This window comes from Balaenoptera ricei, chromosome 10 (genome assembly GCF_028023285.1).
Source record: "Balaenoptera ricei isolate mBalRic1 chromosome 10, mBalRic1.hap2, whole genome shotgun sequence".
NCBI classification, from domain to species: domain Eukaryota; kingdom Metazoa; phylum Chordata; class Mammalia; order Artiodactyla; family Balaenopteridae; genus Balaenoptera; species Balaenoptera ricei.
Window position 1 is genome coordinate 38,318,107 of NC_082648.1, and position 27,636 is coordinate 38,345,742.

General features: G+C 38.9%; 1 protein-coding gene across 3 annotated transcripts in view; it reads left to right on the forward strand.

The window, feature by feature from the left end:
- Positions 1–25,961, forward strand: part of ANO6 (anoctamin 6) — a 219,584-nt gene extending 193,623 nt beyond the window's left edge. For 2 of the 3 annotated variants that reach the window (XM_059935718.1, XM_059935719.1), the window contains 5 exons: positions 34–164; positions 7,411–7,616; positions 11,606–11,808; positions 13,287–13,392; positions 22,728–25,961. In XM_059935718.1, the coding sequence (XP_059791701.1) occupies positions 34–164; positions 7,411–7,616; positions 11,606–11,808; positions 13,287–13,392; positions 22,728–22,934 (853 nt within the window). In that variant the 3' untranslated portion in view covers positions 22,935–25,961. Of the gene's footprint in view, positions 1–33; positions 165–7,410; positions 7,617–11,605; positions 11,809–13,286; positions 13,393–22,727 lie in introns of those variants that run through there. The other variant, XM_059935720.1, reaches the window with a different exon arrangement.
- Positions 25,962–27,636: the final 1,675 nt, after the last annotated feature.

Consider the following 27,636-nt stretch of genomic DNA (forward strand, 5'->3'; position numbering starts at 1 on the left):
TATTCTGATTGATAATTTGATCTTTTTTGGCAGCTGGGTCATGAATCTAATTGGACGGTGTCGCACAGTTTCGGGAGCAGAAAAGAAAACCCCACGATGGGAACAGGACTACCATCTGCAGCCCATGGGCAAACTGGGATTATTTTATGAATACCTTGAAATGAGTAAGTCACTCGTGAGATTTTTGGGTGATACGAATTATATTGGAACATGTTTTGGATCCCCAAAGTATCGATTCTAGAGCCAGATAATTATCTAGCCTATTGAAATGGAGTCCGTTTTTCTCCACTCAATAAAATTATACAATCAGGCTTTCAAATAAGGTGACCGTGTGTATCTTTGTCAACATTGATGTTGTACAGAGCTGAAGATTTATTACCCAGCAATGAAATGGAATATTCATCAAGGTATGTCTTCACCATTGATTGTTGGAGGATCCTAACCATGTTGTCTAAGAATGAACTCAGAGCTGTTATTAGATGTGACTCAGCCTGGGCTGGAGTCCATGCAGCACAGCTGCTGGCTAATACCCTTCTGAACAGAGTCGTATAAGCAAGCCTGTGCAGAAAGCCCGTGGGAGCAAGAGTCACAGGGTCCCCCCCACCCTCCACGTCTCACACTTGCCTTTGACATTATATCTATGTCTTCTGGCCAGTGGTTTCTGCCTGGTTCCTTGAGTGACCTCAGGGCAAATCACTGGCTTGAATTCGGGAACTATTTTGCTGGTCTGGAATTAAGATTTAGCACAGGTCCCCTCCTTCTCAAATGTCTTTGTCCATTTCTGTAGTATTTGCTTGGGCTCTGTTTCTCTTCAGTTGAACTTGATTTTGAGCTCTCAGTTGCCTTTAAATGGATGCATCTCAAAATAGATTTCCATAGGAAACACCATCTTTTCTATTATGCATGACACACTTTTATCTAATAGAAGGCTAACAATAGACATGTTTTGTATCTGTGCCCTTTCAGCTCACCACTGCGTTGAATTACAGTTTTTTAAGCTTAGGAGAACAGGAAAGGATTTTGACAGGCTTTGCATTTACGCATGGGGGTTTGTGTATTTGTAGAGACACCCTTTTGTGGTTCCTGTTTGTCAGTCTGCAGATAGAGGGAGGTTTTTATTAAATCACATTCTATATATAAAATAATTGCTTTTAAAAATATACATTATACATGGAAACGCACCTGCTTCCTTCAGTGAGTGAAAGGTTCATCTTGTAGCTTCTTCAGTCAACAATGCTTTGCGGCCGGGAGTCTGATTTGAATTTCATTTTTGCTTTTGTTATGTTTCGTGACCAGGTTCCATTAAGGATGTAGCTGTGGTAAATAATGTAGAAGCTATGTTTATTTATTTATTCTGTTTATTTTCAAAAGAACTACAAGACAATTACCTGTTATTCCAAAATGAGTCATAATTGTAAATATTTCTTATTGGAGCTATTATCAGCATTAATAATAACAGCATTCTGGGACAGAATATCATTTGTTATTTTAACACACAAAAAAAAACTTGGAAAAGTTATTTTTTCTGTAGTTAGACAAATAAATGGTATTGAAAGGAAAAGTTATATGGTCATGCTTTGGGGAGAAATTGATAGGACTTGTAGAATTTCATAGTCTCATTAAAATAATTACCAGCTAAATAATTTGGCCTCACACGGATGGACCTAGAGATTATCAGACTAAGTGAAATAAGTCAGACAGAGAAAGACAAATATCATGTGATATCACTTATATGTAGAATCTAGAAAGATGATACAAATGAACTTACTTACAATACAGAAACAGACTCACAGACATAGAAAACAAAATTATGGTTACCAAAGAGGAAAGGGGGGGAAGGATAAATTAGGAGTTTGGGATTAACAGATCCATACTATTGATACTTTATATAAAATAAACAACAAGGTCCTACTCTTTAGCACAGGGAACTATATTTAAAAATAATAATAATAAAATAATAATTCACCCTCACCCTACCCTATAAGAAAGGATGGAATAACAGTGGTTATAGAGAAATTAAAAATTTTTTTTTTCTTTTCCATTATGGTTTATTACAGGATATTGAATATAGTTCTTTTGCTATACAGTAGGACCTTGTTGTTTATCTATTTTATATATAATAGTTTTTATCTGCTAATCCCAAACTCCTAATTTATCCCTCCCCCAGTTTTTTAGATTTATTAAATTGTTTTCCTATTATCCAAATAATCCTTAATGAATTAGAAAAATTAATCAGTTTCTGAGAGTAGGCAGTCTGTTATTCTGTATTCAACACCAGAGTGAAATGTATGTTTTGTTCTTCTGGTTTGTGGGAGATAGAATTTCCAAATGCCCTTTGAATTATTTTTGTTCCTCTAAAGTAAACATAGAGTGCCTTTGGGGGTGAGCTCATCCCCACAGTTTCCTCCTTCCAGTTTTCCCTGTATTCATTAATGACAGCACCATCTACCTTTTTAATTATGCATCTTGGCTACTGAAGGGAAACATCTTCTGACAGACAGCACTGGAGCCCCCCACCCTTGCTTAGTTAGGCCTTGCGCCCAGCTACCAGCTCTGGTCCCCTCTGCCCCATGGAGGGAACTCCAACTCCCCTCTGCCTGAAAACCCTTTCCCTCCTTTTCTACCTGGAAGAGTTCCTACCCAGCCTCAGCAGGAACCCTCAACTTTTCACACAGACTTTCTGCTCTCTTCTCTAGGTATCAATAGCACTTGACTCTTGTCTTGATAGTATGTGACTGTGTACATGCCTCTCTCCCTGGCTAGACTGGTCCTGTTGGAGGTTAGCACTCAGGCCTTTGCATCTTTCAGTCCTCAGCTGGGACACCACTGCCTGGACCCTCAGAAATATTCAAGTGACTTGAGCTTGGAGTCGCAACACACCCAAATACAACTGTTAGTTGAGTTTACAGCGGCATTGCCCCAGTGGCCCCCGCCAGGTTCTGTAGAGGCATATGTGTTTTGAGTGAAATTTCTTTATTTTGTTTAGTGAATTCCCCACCATCCTTTGAGATTATTAGAGTGAGCCTGGGTTGTTAACCAAAATTGCCTCCCCAGGTGAATGGTCCTGACTTCTGAGAACTCAGACTTGGGACCTAAGAGAAATAGTCTGTCAGTCTTAAAATCTGAAAAGCCACAGGATACTGTTTTGTACTTAGAGCACCGTACAGCACAAACAGCTGTCTCTCGAGAACTTGATGATGCCTTCCCAGTGGGCGGGTGCTACAGATGAAATGCAGTAAAGTGATGAAGTGGGCCCTGCTTGTCTCTGGTACTGCCTCTTTCACCCTTGCATGTTCACTTGATCTTACCTTAATATATTATTTTCTCCATTTAATTTACTGTAATTAATACCACTTGTTCTTCAACATCTCCTTGCACCTACCCCTCTCTTTCCCTCTCTCTCCAGTGCTACACCCTCTCAGGCCTCCTCTGCACTCTCCAGGACCAGGCCTGTCTTCCCCGACTCCCCCATCTCTGCTCTGTTTCTTCCCACCACCTGCATTGACATTTCCTCAACTTTGCAGGATGAGCTTTCCAAAATGGCAACTAGGTGACTGGGGAGGATTTGTAGGCCTCTCATCTCTTTACTCATTCATTCATCCATCCATCTAACAACGACTGAGCAACTGCTTTGCCAAACACTGTATCAATTGCTGGGGATACCAAGAAAAGTAAGACTTGGTATCTGGCCTCCCAGGGCCAAGCAATGGATGGTGAGTACTTGGTGGATTGCTAAGCAGGTGAACACAAATCAGACTTCCTAGAGCAGGTGATATTTAAACTGGATGTTGAAGGGTGAATGGAAGGTAGCTATCTAAAGTGTGATAGAGGTAATGGACATTTCACGCAGAGAGATGGGTGCAGTTTCAAGTACAAGGGCATGAAACAGCTTGGCCAGTTCAGAGAATGGCAAGTAAACAAAGTATGGCTAGAACAAAGGATCCGTAGGTGGGAATATCAGGTAAGCAAGGGGTATATCATGATGGGTCTTGTGTGCTTAACCAGGAGACTTGAACTTATCCTTAAAGAAATAGGGATACCTTGGAATATTTGTAAGCAAGAGAATTGCATAGTGTTTATGTCAAAGAAGATCAGATTATTCTGGCAGCAGAATGAAGATAATATTTTGGTTGGGGCCTGCATTTGGTGGGGAGAGGGTATTTCAGGGGGCTACACCGGGTAACCCACACAACAAGGGATAAGCACCTACATAGGGGCTATGGGCTGAGGAAAAGGAGACAGATTAGATAGGTGTTAAAGAGATGACTAGAATGGCAGGTGAGGAATAGAACTGTTAAGATAACTTCTAGGAGAGTGAATATGCAGGGTGGAATATAAGGAGAGGGGTTGGTTTTGAAAACATGGTTCTGTGTTGGATATTTTGAGTGTGAGGTGTCTATGAGACATCTGAGAGGCGAGGTCTGTTATTAAATTGGATTTGCCAGTCGGGAACTCAGAGGAGCTGCGAGTGAGACCATGGGGGTGATTCGGGCATTGCCAGGCAGAGAATTGATGATGAGGCCCTGGGGAAAAGGGGCGCTTAAAGGGTAAATGGGAGAAGAAAAATCCGCAAAGAGAAAGAAGAATAGCAGAACAGTTGGGAGAAAACTAGCAGAGAAGGCTATCACCTTGCTTGAAAGGGATTTGAATATTGACTAAAAGGAGCATAATGAAAAGGGAGAGGGGGAGGCAAAAAAACAAGAGCGAATAAATAAAGTCCCCTTAATTGCCGGGACTGTGGGAAAAAATACAAGAAGCACTATAGTTAGATATCTTTAAAAATTTATATCTGTGTGTGTGTGTGTATGTGTGTGTGTGTGTGTGTACACACACACTTCTACCATGGCTTTTTAAAACTATTTAAGTAAACAAAAATCAAGGGGGAAAAACATTCCACAGAGAGGAAAATATTTGGCCATATCAAAAGCTGCCGGCAGGGGGCGGGGGTGGGGGTGGGGAGGGCACTGCGGGAAAAGCTGCCCAGTAATCAAATGAACAAGGACTGAAAACTTACACTGGCTTTGGCACGCGCAGCCACCAACAGAGTTAGCAAGACGAGTTTCAGTGCAGTGGTGAGGGCCACAGAGGATGCAGAGCTTTGAGTGATGGAGAGATAATCAGCGCAGGTACTTCTTCAAGAAACTTGACTTTAAAGAAGAAAGCATAGAAAGTATCAGAGAGCAATTCAGGGTCATGAGAAAGTTTCAGGCAAGGGTTGTTTTTGTTTTTACAATGGATGTTTTTTGCCTTGCTGAGTTGATAGGCCTTTGTTGTTGTTCTTGGTTTCAAAAGTTGTTTAGAAAGTTCTTCTCACTTGAATATCAGAGCAGATTATACCATGCTGGTTTTTTTTCTGGTGCTTTATTTTTTAATTAAAAATGTTTAATCCATCGAATTTATTTTGATATCAAAAGTGAGGTCTCCATACCAGTTCTTCTAATGATTTAGCTAATTACTCCAATACTTGAATCCACTGATTTGAAACATCATTTTTATAATATACTAAAATCCCATGAATATCTGCATCTGTTCTTGAAATCTATTTAATTCATACTCTCTATTAATGCACTAGTTCTGAACTGTTACCATAGCAATATAATACACATTAATATCTCTTAGAGCTGGTCCCATTTTATCCTTTTTCAGAAATATCCCTAACACTATCACTTTAAACATCCCTCCTCATTATTTCACTTGTGTACTTGTATATATTTCTTGAAGAACTTTAGCATCACCTTTCAGCTTTTTTTCTTAAATCCATTTGGGATTATTAACTAAATTTGCATTCAAATTCTAAACTTTATTTTGGAGAAAAAAATCTGACATGTCCCCAGACTTGAGTCTTCCCAATTAACAGTATGGTGCATCCATTCATTCATCATTCATTTGTTTTTCTTTATTTTTTTAAGTCAATTATCATAACCATCTTAACATTTCTCACTAATTTATTTCTAAATAGTCTGTGCCTTTGTTGTCATTATGAATGGTATCTTTTCTCCTCTGGATTTTTAACTGGCTTTACTGCTAATAAAGTCCTAATTTCTGGCTTCTCTTGAATAGTAAGGAGATCTGGCAGCATTGGGCCCTCATTCCAATACGGTGCCTCTGAGCAGTCCCTTCCATTAGGACGTCCGCTTGCCAGTTCGCCAGTTACTGTACCCATTCCACACATTTCTATTGCTTGCCTGGCCCCTGGAGGCAGATGAGTTCATTTAGGGTTGGGTGAATCATGGACTCAGATGTTGACATCACTGCTCGGTGACATGCTGCTGACTCTATAACGTCACGAACTCTGGTCCTTGCCTGTGTGATTTCCCTGAACACAGCGGCTCCTGCCTGGCCTGTAGACTGGCCAGATCTTTCCAACCCTGACTGCTTTTCTGTGACACTTCTGGCCTCTCATATCAGAAGCAATTGCCAGCTCCTCCTACCCAGCCACCGCCTCCAGAGTCTTGCCCTTCCTGGCCAGAGTGATCCCTGCCCCTTGGCTGAGCAATAGCCCTAAAGGGCCTGTAAATTTTCCTCTGATCCACTGTCTTAGTTATATCCCTATGCTAGTTCACTTGAAAGGTCCGCCAGTTAGGAGAGAAGGGTGTGAAACTTTTAGATCTCTGGCCTTATCATAGCTAACCCTACCTTCCCGTGGTACAGCTTCCCCCAGATCTCTGCTGCCCCATCTATAGCGAAGCCACGTAAATTACAGACAAAGGGAAAGAACTTCTAAGCCACCACCCCAATTTTGACTTAGTGTGACCATATAGACTGCAACAATATCGAAACAAAAGTTCCTGAAAAAGGATTATATTTTGACTTATTAAGACACTTACTGCATACATTTCCATGATTTGTAATAATATCCCAAATTCTCTGAATGTGCTGTACTTGCATTCACAGACTCAGGGGAGCTTGTTCATTTGCTTATTTTCAGCGTATTTCCTCCAGCATTCTCCAAACACAGGCTTCCCAAATTTACATTTGGTACATTTCTTATTTCTTTTTAGCTTGTTAGGTATTTCCACAATATTCCTTTTCTTTTTTTTTTAACTCTAAATCACAAATCCTCTTCCAACATTCTATTATTTCTACACTGAGAATGAATAATATGCTTAGAGTGTCCCAAGTGTATTACTAGCAAATAACTATGGTTGACTAAAGATTTTTAAATATGTTATTCCTATTAAGTGTATATATGTGAAAGAAACAGGCTATAATTCGTCTTCTTTCCAGAGGTTTTATATTTGTCTTTTGTTTGGATTCTTTCACTGTTGAACATTATTATTACCACGAATGTCTTTTCTCTTTGGGATTTAGTTCACTGTTTGCCTTTCTCTTTCTTAACGAGAGTAAAGGAATGTGTGTTGTCCTTGCATCCATCCACCACTCCATGATGTGTGTCCATTCCATTGACAGTTATTCAGTTTGGGTTCGTCACCTTATTTGTGGCCTCTTTTCCACTGGCCCCTCTGTTGGCTCTGGTGAACAATATATTGGAAATAAGAGTGGACGCGTGGAAACTGACTACCCAGTATAGACGCATGGTGCCAGAAAAAGCCCAGGACATCGGAGCATGGCAGCCCATCATGCAAGGAATAGCAATTATGGCTGTGGTGACCAATGTGAGTAAATAGGCTTCACAGGGTGAAGACCTTGCAAAGTCCAAAAATGCATTAGGGTTGCTTCCTAAGGAATCCAGTGTTGGGTATTTCATAATGTGGGAGGAAGATGCTAATACTGTCATTCATATAAACAACATAGTTGCTATAACTGTAATTGTTATTTTTTAATGTATTTTGTCTATTGTACATTACGTATTATTACTGGTGAATTACAAGACCTCTTACAGAGGCAGTTGCTAAGAATAGTGACCATTAAGCTACTGTCGCTCATTTGCTAGTTTTTATTCAATAGAAACATGGTAGTAGTATTAACGGTAAGTACTAACTCTTTTAATCCTCACATGACTATAAAAGGAGTTACCCAACAGTGCTTTTATAATGGAGATAGAAATCTATCCATTTAGAGTTTGAAGACCCTAAAATAAGAACAATCATGCCACCACATTTTACTGTATATTCCAGACGACGAATTTAAAATAGGAACTATTTGATGATGAAGTATAAACGCTTTGTGCATTCCCAGCCATTCCTTGCCTTCCTCGTGCCCAGGGGCAGAGGTTCCTTGAGGAGGCAGATTTAGGGCACGTCTCGTCTCTCCTCACACCACCCGTGGTCTTTCCTACCCACTGTTGGTCATTAGCTAAGCATCCTCACGCCCTGCATGTGTCTGAGTGATGAGGCAATAGAATGCAGTTGTTTACACCCTGTACCGATTATGGACCAGTCTGAACAGTCTCTCTCCTTCCCCACCCCTGCCCTCACCGGCCAACAGGGAGCGGGCAAGCAGAGCAATTCCCATGCCAGCCCATCAGGGAACCGCCTTCCCTAGAAATGCCCGTACAACCAGGGCTATTTCCTCCCTTATTTCACTGCCAATTTCACTCCCAGATTACAGTCCCCAACAAAGTGATATCCCAGTTTTAACAACTTCTTAATCAAGTCACACTTACCCTGCATCAGCCACCTTTTCCCACGAGCACTTGTAGAAACAGAACAGAGTGGGGCAGTGCCTGAGCCGCGGCTCCCAGCACTGCAGCTTCCCAACTGCACGATCTTGGGCCAAGCCTTAACCCTTCAGAGCTTCATTTTATCGTTTGTAAATCGAGTAATTCCCTATCACGTATTTTCAGACGATTATATACCACAAAGGGGGCTTAGGGAGGCCAGTAAGTTAATGCATGGAATGCACGGAGCCTGGTCCTCACGGAATGTTAGCAGCTGCTTTGTTATCATCTTGATTACACATCATCATTTACAGTGACAATGTAGACCTTGCCAGGTGTCAAAACTAGAGGCACAAGAATTTTACAGTGCGTCACTGTCTGGACCATGGTCACAGTTTTACACCATAAGACAAGTTATCTGGAACCCAGCTGTCACCCCCCAGGAACCCTCAATTTATCTGGATTGCATGCTGTCCCTCCTTTTTGGAGAAAGTTGGCAAATCACACACAAAACAACCGCTAGATTATGTCCGTTTCCATACACCCAGCTAGTCCCCACCTTCAGCATCCACTGCGCTGCGAAACGTAGGCTGATGTTCAGAAATATGACAGCGAGGCCTTTCAAGCTCCACAGTCATAAAAGTATGAATCTGTCATGTTCAATATGCTATACGACACGAAGCCAGGCAGGAACGTGGACTTGTGTGCTTGCAATTTTTAGCAACAAGGTTTGAAACTAAAAGCATTTTTGTTTGACCTTCAGCAAACCAGAAAATTCAATTGACTCCTACTCCCCATTACTCAAGCGTCCTGGTATGATTGTATGAGGCACCTTTTCCTCGTCCCCCCAGCGTGGCTCCACGCCATTAGCGCAGATGGAGTATTGGCTGTGTCTCTAAGACAGCTCTACGCGCATGTGTGTGTGCACACACAGGCACACACACGCCCACTAATTGGTGCTACTGGTTCTCATCCAGTAGATGTTTTTTCTTATAACTCGGGCATTGTTTTATTATGCCCTAGAAAAATTGCTTATTCGATCATCTATTGAACTATGGACAATCCTTTTTTCCATATTAAAATTTGTGACAGCTTCCAAGATGCAGCTCCTCTTTATGTTTGCGTATAATTCTGTAAGAGTTAAACATGTATATTATCCCCTCACATACCTAATTTGTGCCTTCCCAATCTCAAGTGCACAACAATAGCTAGCTTCCCATAATAGGAGAACTTTTAGGAAGCAGGAAGAAGAGAACAGGCACCAGGGATATGAAAGGGCATCAGGCAGGAGTCTGGTATAAAATCATTCATTCTAAAGCTGCTGGTTCAATAAATAAGCTGAATTGACATTGTTGTATCATGCCAGAGCATCTGCTATTGAAGACCTATTTTAATTTATTTTGATATAAATGGAAAATTGTGTTTGGGACAGCATGGGAAATGAAGCACACTGCATTTATTTGTACTCTTGCAGTGTGTCTCAAAGCAGCTCAGTTCAGGAGGAAAAAGTATCTTGTCAGAAGGCAATAGAATTATCTTCCTTGTTGGAATTTTTGTAGCTTTTTGAAGCACATCTGCAGGTGATTCTATAAAAAGCTAAAGTTGAGTTAAATGATAACAGGAAATTTTAATCTATTGAAATCTAGGAAAAGTAAAATATTCTTGTCCTTCACCACCACCACTACCACCACCGACAGGCAAGCCTACACACACCCAAAGAGACTCCACGTCAGAGGAAATGACAAAGCTGGTTCTATTGGGGGGGGGGGGGAATTTTGCAGTAGAAAAGCCCCTCAGTTGTTTTTCTTGCTTTACCTGAGACCTTGTTTATTGGCCTGTGGTCTCACTGTGCCTAAACCATATGTTCAGATGAATACTATTAAAATCGTGTTGTGCAAAAAACATGTCTTTTCTTCTTCTTCAGTAAATGACCGAAACATTTAGCTTTGTTTATTCACATAGAATTTGGATTGAAGAATATTCTTTACTTTCTCCTTCCTTCAAACCAGTTTTACACATTGAGAGATTAAAGCCCAAATTAAAGAATTTTGGAGAAAATTCATGTAATTCATAATAGCTTTAGATCCTAATAAATGTCTGCCTGGCGTAGACTCCGGTTTAAAACTGACCCATATTTATTTCTTTAATCTGGGAACACACTAAACTCTCTTTATGTTATTTGATAACTTACAGTGTTTTTAACTCTATCTATTTAACCTTTTGGAAGTTTAGAGGCTTAGACACTAGGTCTAACAAAATAGATATCATTGCTTGACTGTATGAATAGAACGATCCCAATACACTTTCTTGTTACTACATTTTATTAAAGTAACAGAGTTCTTGCTGTCTAATAAAGCAACAGACATAAGTATATACTGAGAGTTTAAATCAGACTATGGGTTGACTTGTCTAAACAAGTCAAGATACTATAGGGAAAAAGTATGAATTTGAAGGAAAATAGATATTATGTAGTTAGTATTCTATTTTTAAGAGGTAAGTGATAAAAAAGTAGCTTTTTCTCATTTATTTATCTACAAAGGAATCATATAAAGCCAACCTATTTTCATAATATTGACCTTAGTATGACGCATACAAAGGGCCTTCTAAATCATAAAAGATTAAATTATATCAAACAGTGCTCCAAGGTTGATTGAATTTCATTATATTCTAATTTTTTAAAATATAATTTATAAATAACATGCAAGCAGCTCTTGAGTTGTCCACAATACCCTAGTCTACAATTATTCTTACTGTACTTAAGACACATAATAGGCAACTATCAGGCCTTTGCTTTTGAACTGCAGGTGGACTTCTGGACATTCCCTTAAAGACCAAAAGCAAAAGAACTATTTTACTTTAAAGCAGCCGCTCAAAGACTTTAGGATACTCACTACCTATATCCATTTGACAGGAAAGAATTAAGGTTTCTGTGTCTTTAATTTTTAAAAAAATCAACTGATGAAAATGTAATTCTGGCATGTCGGTTAACCTTAGCTATAAAGGCTCTCAATTAATACCCCCTTTACTCTTTTCTTCCCAACATAGGCCATGATCATTGCTTTCACATCAGACATGATCCCCCGCCTGGTGTATTACTGGTCCTTCTCCGTCCCGCCCTATGGGGACCACCCACACTACACCATGGAGGGATACATCAACAACACTCTCTCCTACTTCAACATTGCCGATTTTAAAAGCAAAAGCAAGGAAAATCCATACACTGAGCTTGGTGACTATACCACATGCAGGCAAGTTCTGCTTATAAGTGTTTAAAAATGTACTTCATCTTTTAAAGGACTTTTATTGTAATATAATTCTATTTGGTATCATTTAAATAAAATTGCTAAAGATGTTTTCTTCCTAGCTTTCTTTTCAGTCAGACTTTAAAAAGGATGGGATATAAAAGTTAATACAGACTAGGGTTAGAACTTTCAAGCCAAACCATAAGGCAAGATTTTTAAATGAGAGTTTCAAATGATTACAGGAAGACTGATCCAGGGGGAAAGTCCTATATCTTAGAACTGAAGAAACTCTAAGAGTTCCAAAAAGCAAGATAATTCAGTTGTTATGACTAATGTGTTATTCAAGCACAACCTGACGGGTACTGAATGATGACAAACTAGTATGCACCATCACTTAACAAAGCAACACAAAGACAAAAATAAATACCTCAGCCTGGCCTAGCAGTGTTCTCTAAAAGTGTTCCAAAGCTCTCTGCACTAATATTAATGGCTGGTAAGATCAACTGTGGACAGTGTACACTTAGTTTTGTCAACTAAGTTACTAACTGAAAAGTTTGTTGACTGCATGTCGTAGAGTTGTGTGTGTGTGTGTGTGTGTGTGTTTTTTTCAATCAAAGTCTTAAACCTAAAGGAGGCTTTAAAATTCATTTAGTTCAACTCCTCAAAGCCTTCTCTGATTCACATTCTCAACAACACAACCAAGAAACCAGAGATAAGCCCCAGATAAATGTTTCCAAGTTACACATAGTAAAGCCTCTTCAGAATCCCTCATTGAATCTGGTTACTCTTACTTTACATAGTTCTAAAGAGGAATTAAACTAGGTCTAATAGGTTACAGGCAGAAAATGAGAGATGTGCTACCTGAGGGAAATACACTAACAGCAGTAGCATATGATGTCTGACAACAAGGAAATTAAGTAAGAAAATTATAAAAAGTAGGTTAGTATTCTCTGTAGAAAGAGATAGCCCCATAGCTGAGTGAACCCTGATGACACCATTATATAAATAAATTTATAAGCATGTTTCTGAAAATATGCTAACTTGTTTTAGTTATACTCTCTTGAGGAAGCAGGAATAAAATTTAAGATATTTTTCTTTTTTACAAAGATGGAATCCATCATTACCATCATCTTCCTCTTGTAAGTTAAATGAAGTATTACTGGAATAGTTATTTCAGGGTTTTGTCATCAAATTAAACTCTTGGAGAAAACTTGGGAGTTCCCTGCTGGCCTAGTAGTCAGGATTCCAGGCTTTCACTTCCGTGGTCCCGGGTTCAGTCCCTGGTCAGGGAACTGAGATCCCGCAAGCCATGCCATGTGGCGTGGCCAAAAAACAAACAAACAAACAAACACTCTTAGAGAAAATTTATATGATGTCCAATTTAAAAGAGTGTTGCATGAAGTATGACCTTTTTTAATGGGCCCTTGTTTACAGCATTTGATCAAAAAGAATTATCTCCTGAAATGTCTCCATCTCATTTCCAGGTATCGTGATTTCCGGTACCCTCCTGGACACCCACAAGAGTATAAACACAACATCTATTATTGGCATGTGATCGCAGCCAAGCTGGCTTTTATCATTGTCATGGAGGTAGGAAAAGTATACTCTGAAATAGTTTATGAAGCAGTGTATTTGCAGGCTTTATGTTGCTTCTTCTGACTTAAAATGTACAATATGTTATCTCTAGCTAATAATTATTTTATAACATTTATTAATAAAATTTGACCTGAGAACAGTAATTAAATGAAGTTGGTTGGGCTTCCCTGGTGGTGCAGTGGTTAAGAATCCACCTGCCAATGCAGAGGACACGGGTTTGATCCCTGGTCTGGGAAGATCCCACATGCCGCGGAGCAACTAAGCCCGTGCGCCACAACTACTGAGCCTGTGCTCTGGAGCCCGTGAGCCACAAATACTGAAGCCCGTGTGTCTAGAGCCCATGCTCTGCAATGGGAGAAGCCACCGCAATGAGAAGCCCACGCACTGTAGTGAAGAGTGTCCCCCACTCGCCACAACTAGAGAAAGCTTGTGCACAGCAACAAAAGCCCAACGCAGCCAAAAATAAATAAAAATAAGTAAATTAATTTTTTTAAATAAATAAAGTTGGTTAACTCCTTTAAAAGTTAAAAGCATGTTGTGTGCTAGGGGAATTCAATTCCTTTCAGTTCAGTATTAATTAAAGGCCTTTTTATTTGGGGCACTGGGCTCCATATTAGGCTATGAAGGGGCTTATTCAAGACAAAGATACCATATTTTCCCTGGAGAAACTTTTATTGCTGTAATATTTTTATTGCATTTTCACAGTATACCTTCTTACAATAGTTTTTTACATCCCTGAAATTTACCAGCTCTGAAAAATGACTAAGGCAGTTATAAATTTGAAATTGATCTAGCCAACTTTACTTCTTACACCAAGTGAATAACTACTACTTAATTCCAAAGATTTGAAAGTTACTTCATTGGTGTGGTCAGTTAGGATTATATTTAGCTGCCAGAAACAGAAAACCCATCAATAGTGGCTTAAACAAATAGGGGTTGATTTTTCTTACATAACAAATTTCATTAGGAGTAGGTGGGTGTTCCTGAATCAACACCAGCTCACTGATGTAAGGACTGTATCTGATTCCCTAGGTTTTCTCTCATTGCATGTCACTCTGTGGTTGTAATATGACTACCGCAACTCCAGATAACATATTTATGTTCTAGGCAGGAGGAAGGAGAAGGGTGATGCTAGCCAAATCTTTTCCTATTTGTTAGGAAAGAAAATGCTTTGCCAGAAGCCCCCAGAGCAGACTGTCACCTACATCTCATTGGCTAGAACTACAGCACATGGTTCCTCATAGCAGCTAAGTAGGCTGAGACAGGAGGTGTTTGGTTTGCTCTGAGTAAAATCAAAATCTGTTAGCAAGAAAAAAGTGGGACAGGCTACCTGGCTTTGATAATTTTTCTAGTATTTTTTTTAAAAGTAGTTACCAAAAATTAACAGAAGAAAATAGTTCATCATTAGTTCACCATCGTAAGTGGATTCCTGAAGTACAGTATCTGATGTATCGGCAAGAGTCACTAGTTTATATTCAAATATGTAGTTGCCAAAGTGTTTTGAAGTCTACTTTTGATATCATGGTGGACTAGATGCTGTGAGGGGCCATCTTACTACAAAACATTTAGAATCAGTTAAAAACATAATTTCCTTTGCAGTTTTGAGCTTACTAGAAGGAAAGAGAATATACAAAGAGGAAAAAAAACCATGATTGCCTGAAATAGAGTAGTGAGCACCTCTGAAGTTAAGGAGTGCTCTGAGAACAAGTGCTGTTATTAGTGTCTCCACCTAAAAGCTCAAGGAGACCAAGCCTTGGGTCAGAAGTGTGGTAGAAGAGCTGAACTTGAGACGCTTGGATTCAGCCAGGGACCCCACAAAAGGCTAAATATGTCTCAGAGCAGAGGGAAATGCATATCTTCTCTGAATAAAAGTATCCTTAATTTAGACCCCAGTTTTTTCCCAGATTGAGATAAGCAAATATGAGCTAACTATCAAAGATCAACAATGACAAAGGGGAAATTTAAAAAAAAAAAAAAAGAACAAAAAACCAAGAATGAGATTTAGCCAAAAAAATTAAAAAATAAAAACCTGATTTGGACCATCAATAACTTTAAGAGTTTGAATTATCAGATAAGGAATATAAATTAACCATATATGAAAATATTTAAGCAAATAAATGACAGAGCCAAAAATGAACAAACAATAAGAAACTGTAAAAAAAATTATAAGGCAATTTTGAAAAATAATTAAAAAGAACTTTTAGAAATAAAAATTGTTGTTGAAATGAAGACATTAACATATGGATAAAACAGAAGTTTAGGCAAATCTGAAGAGAGAATTAGTGAACTGGGAGACAAATCTGAAAAAATTACCACTAGCACATCACAAAGAGAAGAAAATGGAAAATTTTTTTTAAAAAGAGGTTAGATATGGAAGACAGAATGAGAAGGACTAACTTTCCCAAAGAATCATAGAAGAAAACAATGGATAACTGAGGAGATGCAAATCAGAAGAGTCAGTGGATAAAATTTTTGCAGCATAAGTGACAGACATCTGTTCACAAAGAAGAAAGCAAAACAAATATCAAGCAGAATAGATAACAAAGAAGTCAATATTTACATGCACTGTAAGGAAAGTGCAGCACACTGAATGTAAGATCTTAAAAGTAACCTGAGAAAAAAGACAGATGACTGACAAAGGAAATTAAGATTAGAATGAGAGTAGACTTTTTTTTTAATTGTTGTATAGTTGTTTCACAATCTTGTGTAAGTTTCTACTATACAGCAAAGGGAAGTACAGTTCCCTGTGCTATACAGCAGGTTCTTATTAGTTATCTATTTTATACATATTACTGTATATATGTCAATCCCAATCTCCCAATTCATCGCACCCCCCCCACCCCGCTTACCCCCTTGGTGTCCATGTTTGTTCTCTACATCTGTGTCTCTAATTTCTGCCTCGCAAACTGGTTCATCTGTACCATTTTTCTAGATTCCACATATATGCGTTAATATACGATATTTGTTTTACTCTTTCTGACTTACTTCACTCTCTATGACAGTCTCTAGGTCCATCCATGTCTCTGCAAATGACCCAATTTCATTCCTTTTTATGGCTGAGTAATATCCCATTGTATACATGTACCACATCTTCTTTATCCATTCATCTGTCAGTGGACATTTAGGTTGCTTCCATGACCTGGCTATTGTAAATAGTGCTGCAATGAATATTGGGGTGCATGTGTCTTTTTGAATTATGGTTTTCTCTGGGTATATGCCCAGTAGTGGAACTGCTGGGTCGTATGGTAGTTCTGTTTTTAGTTTTTTAAGGAATCTCCATACTGTTCTCCATAGTGGCTGTATCAGTTAACATTCCCACCAACAGTGCAGGATGGTTCCCTTTTCTCCACACCCTCTCCAGCATTTGTTGTTTCTAGATTTTCTGATGATGCCCATTCTAACCAGTGTGAGGTGATACCTCACAGTAGTTTTGATTTGCATTTCTCTAATAATTAGTGATGTTGAGCAGCTTTTCATGTGCCTCTTGGACATCTGCATGTCTTCTTTGGAGAAATTTCTGTTTAGGTCTTCCGCCCATTTTTTGATTGGGTTATTTGTTTTTTTGATATTGAGCTGCATGTGCTGTTTATATATTTTGGAGATTAACCCTTTGTCCATTGATTCGTTTGCAAATATTTTCTCCCATTCTGAGGGTTGTCTTTTCGTCTTGTTTATAGTTTCCTGTGCTGTACAAAAGCTTTTAAGTTTCATTAGGTCCCATGTGTTTATTTTTGTTTTTATTTCCGTTACTCTAGGAGGTGGGTCAAAAAAGATCTTGCTGTGATTTATGTCAAAGAGTGTTCTTCCTCTGTTTTCCTCTAAGAGTTTTATAGTATCCGGTCTTAAATTTAGGTCTTTAATCCATTTTGAGTTTATTTTTATGTATGGTGTTAGGGAGTGTTCTAATTTCATTCTTTTCCATGTAGCTGTCCAGTTTTCCCAGCACCAAGACTGCCTTTTCTCCATTGTATATCCTTGCCTCCTTTGTCATAGATTAGTTGACCATAGGTGCGTAGGTTTATCTCTGGGCTTTCTATCCTGTTCCATTGATCTATATTTCTGTTTTTGTGCCAGTACCATATTGTCTTGATTACTGTAGCTTTGTAGTATAGTCTGAAGTCAGAGAGCCTGATTCCTCCAGCTCTGTTTTTTTTCTCAAGATTGCTTTGGCTCTGTGGGGTATTTTGTGCCTCCCTACAAATTTTAAGAGTTTTTGTTCTAGTTCTGTAAAAATTGCCATTGGTAATTTGATAGGGATTACACTGAATCTGTAGATTGCTTTGAGTAGTACAGTTATTTTCACAATGTTGATTCTTCCAATCCAAGAACATGGTATATCTCTCCGTCTGTTTGTGTCATCTTTGATTTCTTTCATCAGGGTCTTATAATTTCCTGAGTACAAGTCTTTTACCTCCTTAGGTAGGTTTACTCCTAGGTATTTTATTCTTCTTGTTGCAATGGTTAATGGGATTGTCTCCTTAATTTCTCTTCCTGATCTTTCATTGTTAGTGTATAGGAATGCAAGAGATTTCTGTGCATTAATTTTGTATCCTGCAACCTTACCATATTCATTAATTAGTTCTAGTAGTTTTCTGGTGGTATCTTTAGGGTTTTCTATGTATAGTATCATGTCATCTGCAAACAGTGACAGTTTTACTTCTTCTTTTCCAAGTTGTATTCCTTTTATTTTTCTTCTCTGATTACCATGGCTAGGATTCCAAAACTGTGTTGAACAATAGTGGCAAGAGCAGACATCCCTGTCTTGTTCCGCATCTTAGAGGAATTGCTTTCAGTTTTTCACCATTGAGAATGATGTTTGATGTGGGTTTGTCGTACATGGCCTTTATTATGTTGAGGTAGGTTCCCTCTATGCCCACTTTCTGGAGAGTTTTTATCATAAATGGGTGTTGAATTTTGTCAAAAGCTTTTTCTGCATCTATTGAGATGATCATATGGTTTTTATTCTTCAATTTGTTAATATGGTGTATCACATTGATTGATTTGCATATATTGAAGAATCCTTGCATCCCTGGGATAAATCCCACTTGATCGTGGTGTATGATCCTTTTAATGTGTTGTTGGATTCTGTTTGCTAGTATTTTGTTGAGGATTTTTGCATCTATATTCATCAGTGATATTGGTCTGTAATTTTCTTTTTTTGTAGTATCTCTGTCTGGTTTTGGTATCAGGGTGATGGTGGCCTCATAGAGTGAGTTTGGGAGTGTTCCTTCCTCTGCAATTTTTTGAAAGAGTTTGAGAAGGATGGGTGTTAGCTCTTCTCTAAATGTTTGATCGAATTCACCTGTGAAGCCATCTGGTCCTGGACTTTTGTTTGTTGGAAGATTTTTAACCACAGTTTCAATTTCATTACTTGTGATTGGTCTGTTCATATTTTCTGTTTCTTCTGGTTCAGTCTTGGAAGGTTATACCTTTCTAAGAATTTGTCCATTTCTTCCAGGTTGTCCATTTTATTGGCATAGAGTTGCTTGTAGTAGTCTCTTGTGATGCTGTGTATTTCTCCGGTGTCCATTGTAACTTCTCCTTTTTCATTTCTAATTTTATTGATTTGAGTCCTCTCCCTCTTTTTCTTGATGAGTCTGGCTAAAGGTTTATCACTTTTGTTTATCTTCTCAAAGAACCAGCTTTTAGTTTTATTGATCTTTGCCATTGTTTTGTTTCTATTTCATTTATTTCTGCTCTGATCTTTATGATTTCTTTCCTTCTACTAACTTTAGGTTTTGTTTTTCTTTCTCTAGTTCCTTTAGGTGTAAGGTTAGTTTGTTTATTTGAGATTTTTCTTGTTTCTTGAGGTAGGATTGTATTGCTATAAATTTCCCTCTTAGAACTGATTTTGCTGCATCCCATACGTTGTGGATTGTTGTGTTTTCCTTGTCATTTGTCTCTAGGTATTTTTTTGATTTCCTCTTTGATTTCTTCAGTGATCTTTTGGTTATTTAGTAGTGTATTGTTTAGCTTCCATGTGTTTGTGTTTTTTACGGTTTTTTTCCCTGTAATTTATATCTAATCTCATAGAATTGTGGTCAGAAAAAATGCTTGATATGATTTCAGATTTTTTTAATTTACCGAGGCTTGATTTGTGACCCAAGATGTGATCTATCCTGGAGAATGTTCCGTGTGCATTTGAGAAGAAAGTGTAATCTGCTGTTTTCGGATAGAATGTCCTATAAATATCAATTAAATCTATCTGGTCTATTGTGTCATTTAAAGCTTGTGTTTCCTTATTAATTTTCTGTCTGGATGATCTGTCCATTGGTACAATTAAGGTGTTAACGTCCTCGACCATTATTTACTGTTGATTTCCTCTTTTATAGCTGTTAGCATTTGCCTTATGTATTGAGGTGCTCCTCTGTTGGGTGCATATATATTTATAATCATTATATCTTTGTCTTTGATTGCTCCCTTGATCATTACATAGTGTCCTTCCTTGTCTCTTGTAACATTCTTTATTTAAAGTCTGTTTTATCTGATATGAGTATTGCTACTCCAGCTTTCTTTTGATTTCCATTTGCATGGAATATCTTTTTCCATCCCCTCACTTTCAGTCTGTATGTGTCCCTAGGTCTGAAGCAGGTCTCTTGTAGACAGCATATATATGGGTCTTGTTTTTGTATCTGTTCAGCCAGTTTGTGTCTTGAAAGTAGACTTTTTAACATCAATCTGAAAGCCAGAAGAGAAGAGTCTAATATCTTTAAAATGCTAAAGAAGGTAACTGTAAACTCAAATTATAGTAATACTTTGAGTAATTGAAAAATCTGTCCACATTGAAAACACCAAGCCATATGGCTTTCTAGGAGAGTGATACCAAACTTTCTAGAACAGATCATTTCAATATTATACACACTCCTCCAGAGATCAGGAAAAGAAAATACTCTCCAACCCCTTTTAGTTCCTAAAATCAGACAATAGAAAGGGAAGGGGAAAGTATGTCAGTCTTACTCAATGCATAGATGCAAAGATCTTTTTAAGATGTGCAGACTGGATCTAGCAATCTGTTTTCAAAAGATGACAGCATATCACATTGGCTTTATACCAGAAATGCAAGGGTGATGTAACATAGAAAAAATCTTCATATCTGTAAATATTACCTACCTCAGAAATGGATGGAAAAAAAAAAAAAAAAACCTCTTTCCTACATCAACTTTTGCCGCTTTACTATGTAATTCTATCACTTGAACTCACTAATATCTTTCTCAGCTCAAAATATTCTCCACTGTCACACTACCTGATTTACAAGAAACATTTGACACAGCTGATCACTCTTCCTTGAAACTCTTCCTCACTTGGCTCCCAGGGAAACACATATTTTGCCTTTCTTCCTACCTCTCTATGCAGTCCTGTCTTAACTTCTTTGCCCGTCCCTTCCTTCTCTTTTTAATGATCCATGGCTCATTCCTTGGTTGTCTTTTCTCTCTACCCACAGCGTTGGTGATCTCATGCAGTCCGGAGACTTTAAGTGCTATCTATATGTCAGTGACTTACTAATGGATAGCCCCAGAAAAATCTCTCTTCTGAACTCAACACATCAATCCAACTGCATACTTGACCTTTCTGCTTGGATATCTAACAAACAGATACCTCAAATCTACTGCCCTAAATCCCCATATTTTCTTAAGTCTACTTACAATGTTCTTCTCCCTACCGTGCACTAAATCTGTTCTGTCCACAGTTTTACCCCCTCTCAATTATGGCAGTTCCATCTCAACAGTTGCTTGGGCCAGAATTCTTGGAGTCCCCCTTGTTTTCTCTCTCCCACTTATTCCACATCCAATCCTGTTGAGTTTTGAAAATATATCACAAATCTGACCACTTCTTACCAGCTCTGCTGCTGCCACCCAAGTTAGAGCCACCATCACTTCTTGCCCAAATTAGGGCAACAGTCTCCTAACTGGACTCCCTATTGTCTTCACATCTCACACCGAGTAAAAGCCAAAATCCTTATAATGACATACAAGGCCAAACACAATCTAGCCACGCTCTGTTGCCTCCCTGATGTCACTTCACTCCAGCCTTCCTGGAATGCACCCTTCAGGCTTCTACCAGATGGACTGTGTTGGCTGTTCCCTTTGCCTAGAATGTCTTTCTTCCTGATGTCTGCATGGCTAAACCTCCTTAAAATCTTTGCTCAATGAGGCATGTCCAGACCGATCTATATAAAATCTATATAAATTTTACCTCCCACCATAACACTCACGATAACTGTTACTCTGCTTTACTTAGCTCATGTCACTTTTTTCCCCATAGCTCTCTATCACTTTTTAACACTATGTATAATTTATTTGTTTTTAAGTATGTTTATTCTATATTATCTCTATCTTCTTGCTAGGTTAGGGATTTTTGAACAGTGAATAAATAAAAAGGTTTTCAAGCTTATTAGTCATCAGGGAAATGCAAAGTAAGACCAAAGTGAAAGTCCATTTCATAATCACCATGTTGGTTTTAAAAAAAAAAGTGATGTTAACAAGTGCAAACAAGGATGTAGAGCAACTGAAATCATCACACACTGCTGGTGGGAGTGTCAGCTGGTATAGTTGGTATGATCTTGTAAAATTGAACATTCATGTAACAGAGGGTCTCAGCAGTTCCATCCCTAGGTGCACGCTTTTGAGAAACTCACAGGTATTCTCCAGAATCCAAGTGCAAGAACGTTCCCAACATCATTGTTTCTAATCCAAAAACTAGACACAAACCCAATTCCTTTTGATAGGGGAACGAATAAATTACAGTGTGTTTGCACAATGGATTATATAGAAGTGAAAGTGGACTACAGTTATGCACAATAACATTGATGAATCTTAGAAACTAATTTTGAATGGAAAAAAAGCAATTTTCAAAAGATTGTACCATACTGACAGTATCATACTGTTTTTATAAAGCTTAAAGCAAGCAAAACTAAACAAGATACTATTTAGGGATATATATGTACCTTGTTAAACTATTCAAAAATAAAAGAAAATTATATACAGATACTCACACAGACAGGTTAGTGTTTACCTTTGGGGAAGAGGCCTGGGAACAAGATAGGAAAGGAACACACATAAAAATATCATAGCATCGTCAGTGTCATGGTGAGTGTTCTAGATATTAGATGTATTCTGTTCTACATATCAAATAGTATTCTTGAAATTTATAAAGTAACAAAATGTAGCACCTTGTCAGAGCCATGCTGTGGTGGGAGAGATTGGGTATACATGATGAATGCCCACCACCTTGTCCTGATATACTGCTAATAATGACTAGCAAAAATAAATGGAAGAAACTCTGTGTTCCCCTACATCTCTTGTGATTGACATTTTTCTTCTCTCCCTTAGCATATCATCTATTCTGTGAAATTTTTCATTTCGTATACAATTCCAGACGTATCGAAAAGCACGAAGAGCAAGATCAGGAGAGAAAAATACCTAACCCAGAAGCTTCTTCATGAGAATCACCTCAAAGACATGACCAAAAATATGGGAGTCATAGCTGAGAGGATGATAGCAGTAGTAGATAACAATTTACGACCAAAGTCAGATTAAGAGCTTTATGTTCTGAGAAGCACTTTAAAGAATTTAGCTTTATCAAAATATATTATGAATCACTAATGAGAATAAGTTAAATCACTTTGGCAAATATGAGTCTTAACTATCGCCATTTTCATGCAGATTATTTTTCAATTTCAGCTAGCGATGTAGGAACTGGAAAATGTAAAATTGAGATCAAGAAGGGCATAAAACTAATCACCAGGAAAACCAAAAATGTTACTTTTTTTGATAAATTGGAATTTTAGTAACACAGAAGAGGTGTCTTTGTGTGCTTAAAAACAACCCCTGCCAAAGCAGAGTGGATTTTTTTCCTCCATTTCATTATTTTCATTCCTTCTGTTCTCAAGCACGTGATCTTTTTTATTTTTAGGCACTGTTTCATTTCTTCACTTTTTGCCAGATCTGTTCCAGAGTTATCTTTCCCTTACAAATACCATCATTAAAGACTAGACATGCTAGCAGTTGTGTGATTAAAAATATCTAATGCAGAATTCAGTTTGAATGCAGTTTAAGCGTCAGATAGACCCAAGACTTCACAATATTTAGGTGCATTATCACATTCCTACAGAAAAAGAAATCTCAGGTAATAAGAGGAAATTTTCAGTCTTCATCTTGGCCTATCTTTCCATCTCAGAGAAATACTCTTAATGGATTGCAGTGAAGATAGCAAGATTCTGAGCATATTTGTGCTAATTCACAGTGACACCTTTCATCTTCCAGGAGCACTCCTAGAATGTTCTGTGCCTAATCAATGTTGACTGCTTTGCAAATCTCAAGGGAATAAGATGGCAAAAGCAAGGAAAGTTACAGATTGAAACAGAATTGTGACTCATATTGATCAGGATAATTAATTTACCTCTTCTGAAGATATGTCATTTCTTGAAAAAAAATGAAATCAAATGATTAAAGTTACATATTTATCAACATAATGGTTTGGAAAAGATGAACGCATCAGGTTCCCACCAGTTGCCCTTTATCCATGAGATCCCCGGAAGTACAGTATTACAAGCACCCTTGTGATTGTCTCACAGCCATTGTGACAGGCCGGTGCTGCGCATGTCAAGAGAACAGCAAGTGCCCTCAGCGTGACCAAACCGTGTTCCTGCGAGGGGTTCTGCACGTCCAAGTGATCAGCCTACCAAAGCATCTGCCACAGAGAAGGCAGCTCAGCGCATCCTCCCTTCTCTTACTCCCAGCCCAGTAACTTGTTTGCACCTCGGGAGCATTTTTTAGGGAGGGAGAGGGAGAGACAGGAGAATACCTAGATCATTCCCAGAAAAAGAAAAGAGACGGGATTTGATTTGAATTTCCAGCCTCCCCTCAAGCCAATCAGGCAATTAAGGGTCAGAAAACAAATTAGTTTGGTCACAAACTCTGCTGTCAGATGGAGGTGACTTCCTGCTGAACTTCTGCCCCACCGTGCACATCTTGACCTCGATTTATTCAGCTCCACAGTCTCTACTGTGCTTTACTGTTTTTCGGGTGCCAGGCCCTCTTGTAGGCTCTGGAAAAGACACAGGGCCCGTACCTCTCACCTGTGACTGGTGACAAGGCAGGGCTGGGTGCAGGAGAGGATGTCTGGCACTGGATTCTTGCTAGATGGGCCACCACCCACTGGGATGCTGCTAAATGCCCAGGTGTCACAGGAGCCGAGACACTCTGAGTCCCAGCAGCAAAGGACAAGGAAACACTATTCAGTGAGCAGATTTACAGGCTTGTTATAATAGAGTAGCTTCACTCCAGGTCACAATTCTAAATGCCTGCCATGAATGTTAAAAACAAAAAAAAAACAGTATTTCTGTAGGATTCATCAAAACGGTATTCTGGACTTTTGAATTGTCCCAGTGGATCCGGACCATTTAACTAGCTTTCTTGATAATGTTAATGGTGTGATCAGAGAGTGCTCGCAACAGGCCATGTGAGGTCTGGCCACACTGGGAGAAAGAAATGAATTTCTTCCGAGTGGGGAAGTGTTCTCATCCCTTCCCCCGCTCACCCGGGACACTGCTCCTGGAAGTGGTGCCGCTTCCTCTCAATTACCTCTTCTCTTCTCTGAAGTGTAGGAGTATCTCCTAATGTTGGATATGGCAATTACTCACTGCTTATGGAATCATAGAAAAGGAAATGTTTTTGCCTTATCTCCTTGTATATATAATAGAACTTGAATTGTTCATTTATGTTTTCATAAACCATCTTTCATAAATCGTCTTCATAGTTTAAAGTTTGCTTCTGTGGACAGGAGGGAAAAAAACCTCTACCCTTTTAAGGCAGCGAATGTGATGTATGACACTGCCAATATTCCCCAAACGGCCAGGTTGTAGTGGGGACCCAGGTTAACCTGTGACACTGACAGTGTTCATGTAAGTCTAGTGCTGACTAGTGGGTAGTAAAGAAAATGTGGGGCTGTGTCTGCAGGCACTCGTGGGCTAGATCTGTAAATGTGAGCAGAGGCGGCACCTTGGAAAAATGGATGGGTGTGGCAGTGGACCTATGAAGGGGAAATCTGGTCCTAGACCTGCCTGGTGTTACCCACTAGAGAAAGTTTACTTTGTATCCTTTTGTGATGCCTGTGAATTTTAACAAATCAAAGCATTAGACCAAAATACTCAGGAGATTTTTCTTTAAATATCCCTCAGATACTTTAGTTATGTCAATAGGAAGGGAAAGCTTTCATTTTTGTTTGAAAACTAAACAAGACCATTTTGCAAACTGTTTATCACCAAAAGCCTTCCCTTATAATTGCACGTGCATCTTGAATTTCAGAAAACATTAATTCACAATAGGGGGTCAGAATACACTCTGTGTTGAAACACTTCTTGTACCATTTTCTTGTGTCCATATTATATTTTAAGATGTTTGAAAAGTTAAAATGTATGAGCAGCTTAAGTAAAACTGAAATATTCATGATGCTTTTCATACACTGTGGCATAAGATGTAAAGTTTAATATTTTGCAAATTTCTGTGCACTTTAATATTCTTTTATAATTATGAGCAATTTAATAAATCCATTTTTAAAAACAATACTGTGATCTACTCTATATGCAATTGTCACAATGATTTTAAGAAAGAGAGCAGCTGTATATCTGTTTACCAATTATGTATCACTCAGATAACAGATGTGCACTTTTATGTGGATTATATCTAAAATTGTATTTTTCATAACTGCACTTACTTAAAAACATGTTTTTTCTGAGAAAAATTGGGGGTGGGGTTTCAGCCAGGGCTACTGCAGACAGTTGTTGGGATTGAGACCTGCACAGGGCACCAAGCCTGGAGACCAGGTGTGCCAGTGTCAAGCTGCATCCACTAGTAGGGAGAGGTGCTTCCCGCTAATTGCATAAAGAGGCCTCTGCGTTCTAAACCTGGGGCATGTCACCTGACATGGGGCAATGACTCCCAGAGAGGGCATGTCTCTAATAAGGCTCAGAAAGGCTCTGTTTGGATCTGCCATGGCCTTGGGTACAGAAAGGGGAAATTATGGAGAAGAATATAAAGGAAAATCTCATTACAAAAACCAACCTTTTTTTTTTTTTTTTAAATCCTGGACAACATAAAATTCAGATATTAACTCATTCCATCCTTTGATTTCTTTTCTTTTTTTGACCAGCTTAAATCTCATTAGGCTTGCAGTAAAACTAAGTCAAAAATAGTCCATAACTGGACCAATAGGAAGAAGCATTTTCTCTGATTCTTAAATGATGCTCTTGGTACAGGTACCGATGATGTTATTCTTCCCTTCAAGCATTTTAAGTCCAGCAAAGGAGCAACTAGAACTTCTTTAGCAAAGTACCCCCTTCTCATTTCGGGGAAATGATGAAATCTTAAATAACTGTTCTTTATCTGACCCCACCAGGTACTGTGCAAGTTGTTTACTTACTTACACATGATCTCACTGCCAACATGATTTTGTTGCAAGGAAATTTTAAGTAATGTTTTTAAAAATGATGAAAGTACATGATTAAAAAAGAAATGCAACATGTCCTTTAAAAAATCTCAAGTTATACAAGAAGGCTGTGCTGGAAACCTAAGTCCTGCTATCTCCCTAGCTCAGCCCGGCCCAGCCCACTCCCCAGAGGTCCCAGGAAGTCTTTTTGCCCAAAAGAGACTTCAAAGATGTTCTTTGGTTTTAAAAAATCATATTCAGAAATGTGTGAAGGAGCTTCAAGATGGCAGAAGAGTAAGACGTGGAGATCACCTTCCTCCCCACAAATACATCAGAAGTACATCTACATGTGGAACAACTCCTACAGAACACCTACTGAACGCTGGCAGAAGACCTCAGACCTCCCAAAAGGCAAGAAACTCCCCACGTACCTGGGTAGGGCAAAAGAAAAAAGAAAAAATGAGACAAAAGAATAGGGACGGGACCTGCACCAGTGGGAGGGAGCCGTGAAGGAGGAAAGGTTTCCACACACTAGGAAGCCCCTTCACTGGCGGAGATGGGGGTGGGCAGAGGGGAAGCTTCAGAGCCACAGAAGAGAGCACAGCCACAGGGGTGTGGAGGGCAAAGTGGAGAGATTCCCGCACAGAGGCTCGGCGCCGAGCAGCACTCACCAGCCCGAGAGGCTTGTCTGCTCACCCACTGGGGCGGGTGGGGACTGGGAGCTGAGGCTCGGGCTTCGGAGGTCAGATCCCAGGGAGAGGACTGGGGTTGGCTGCGTGAACACAGCCTGAAGGGGGCTAGTGTGCCACAGCT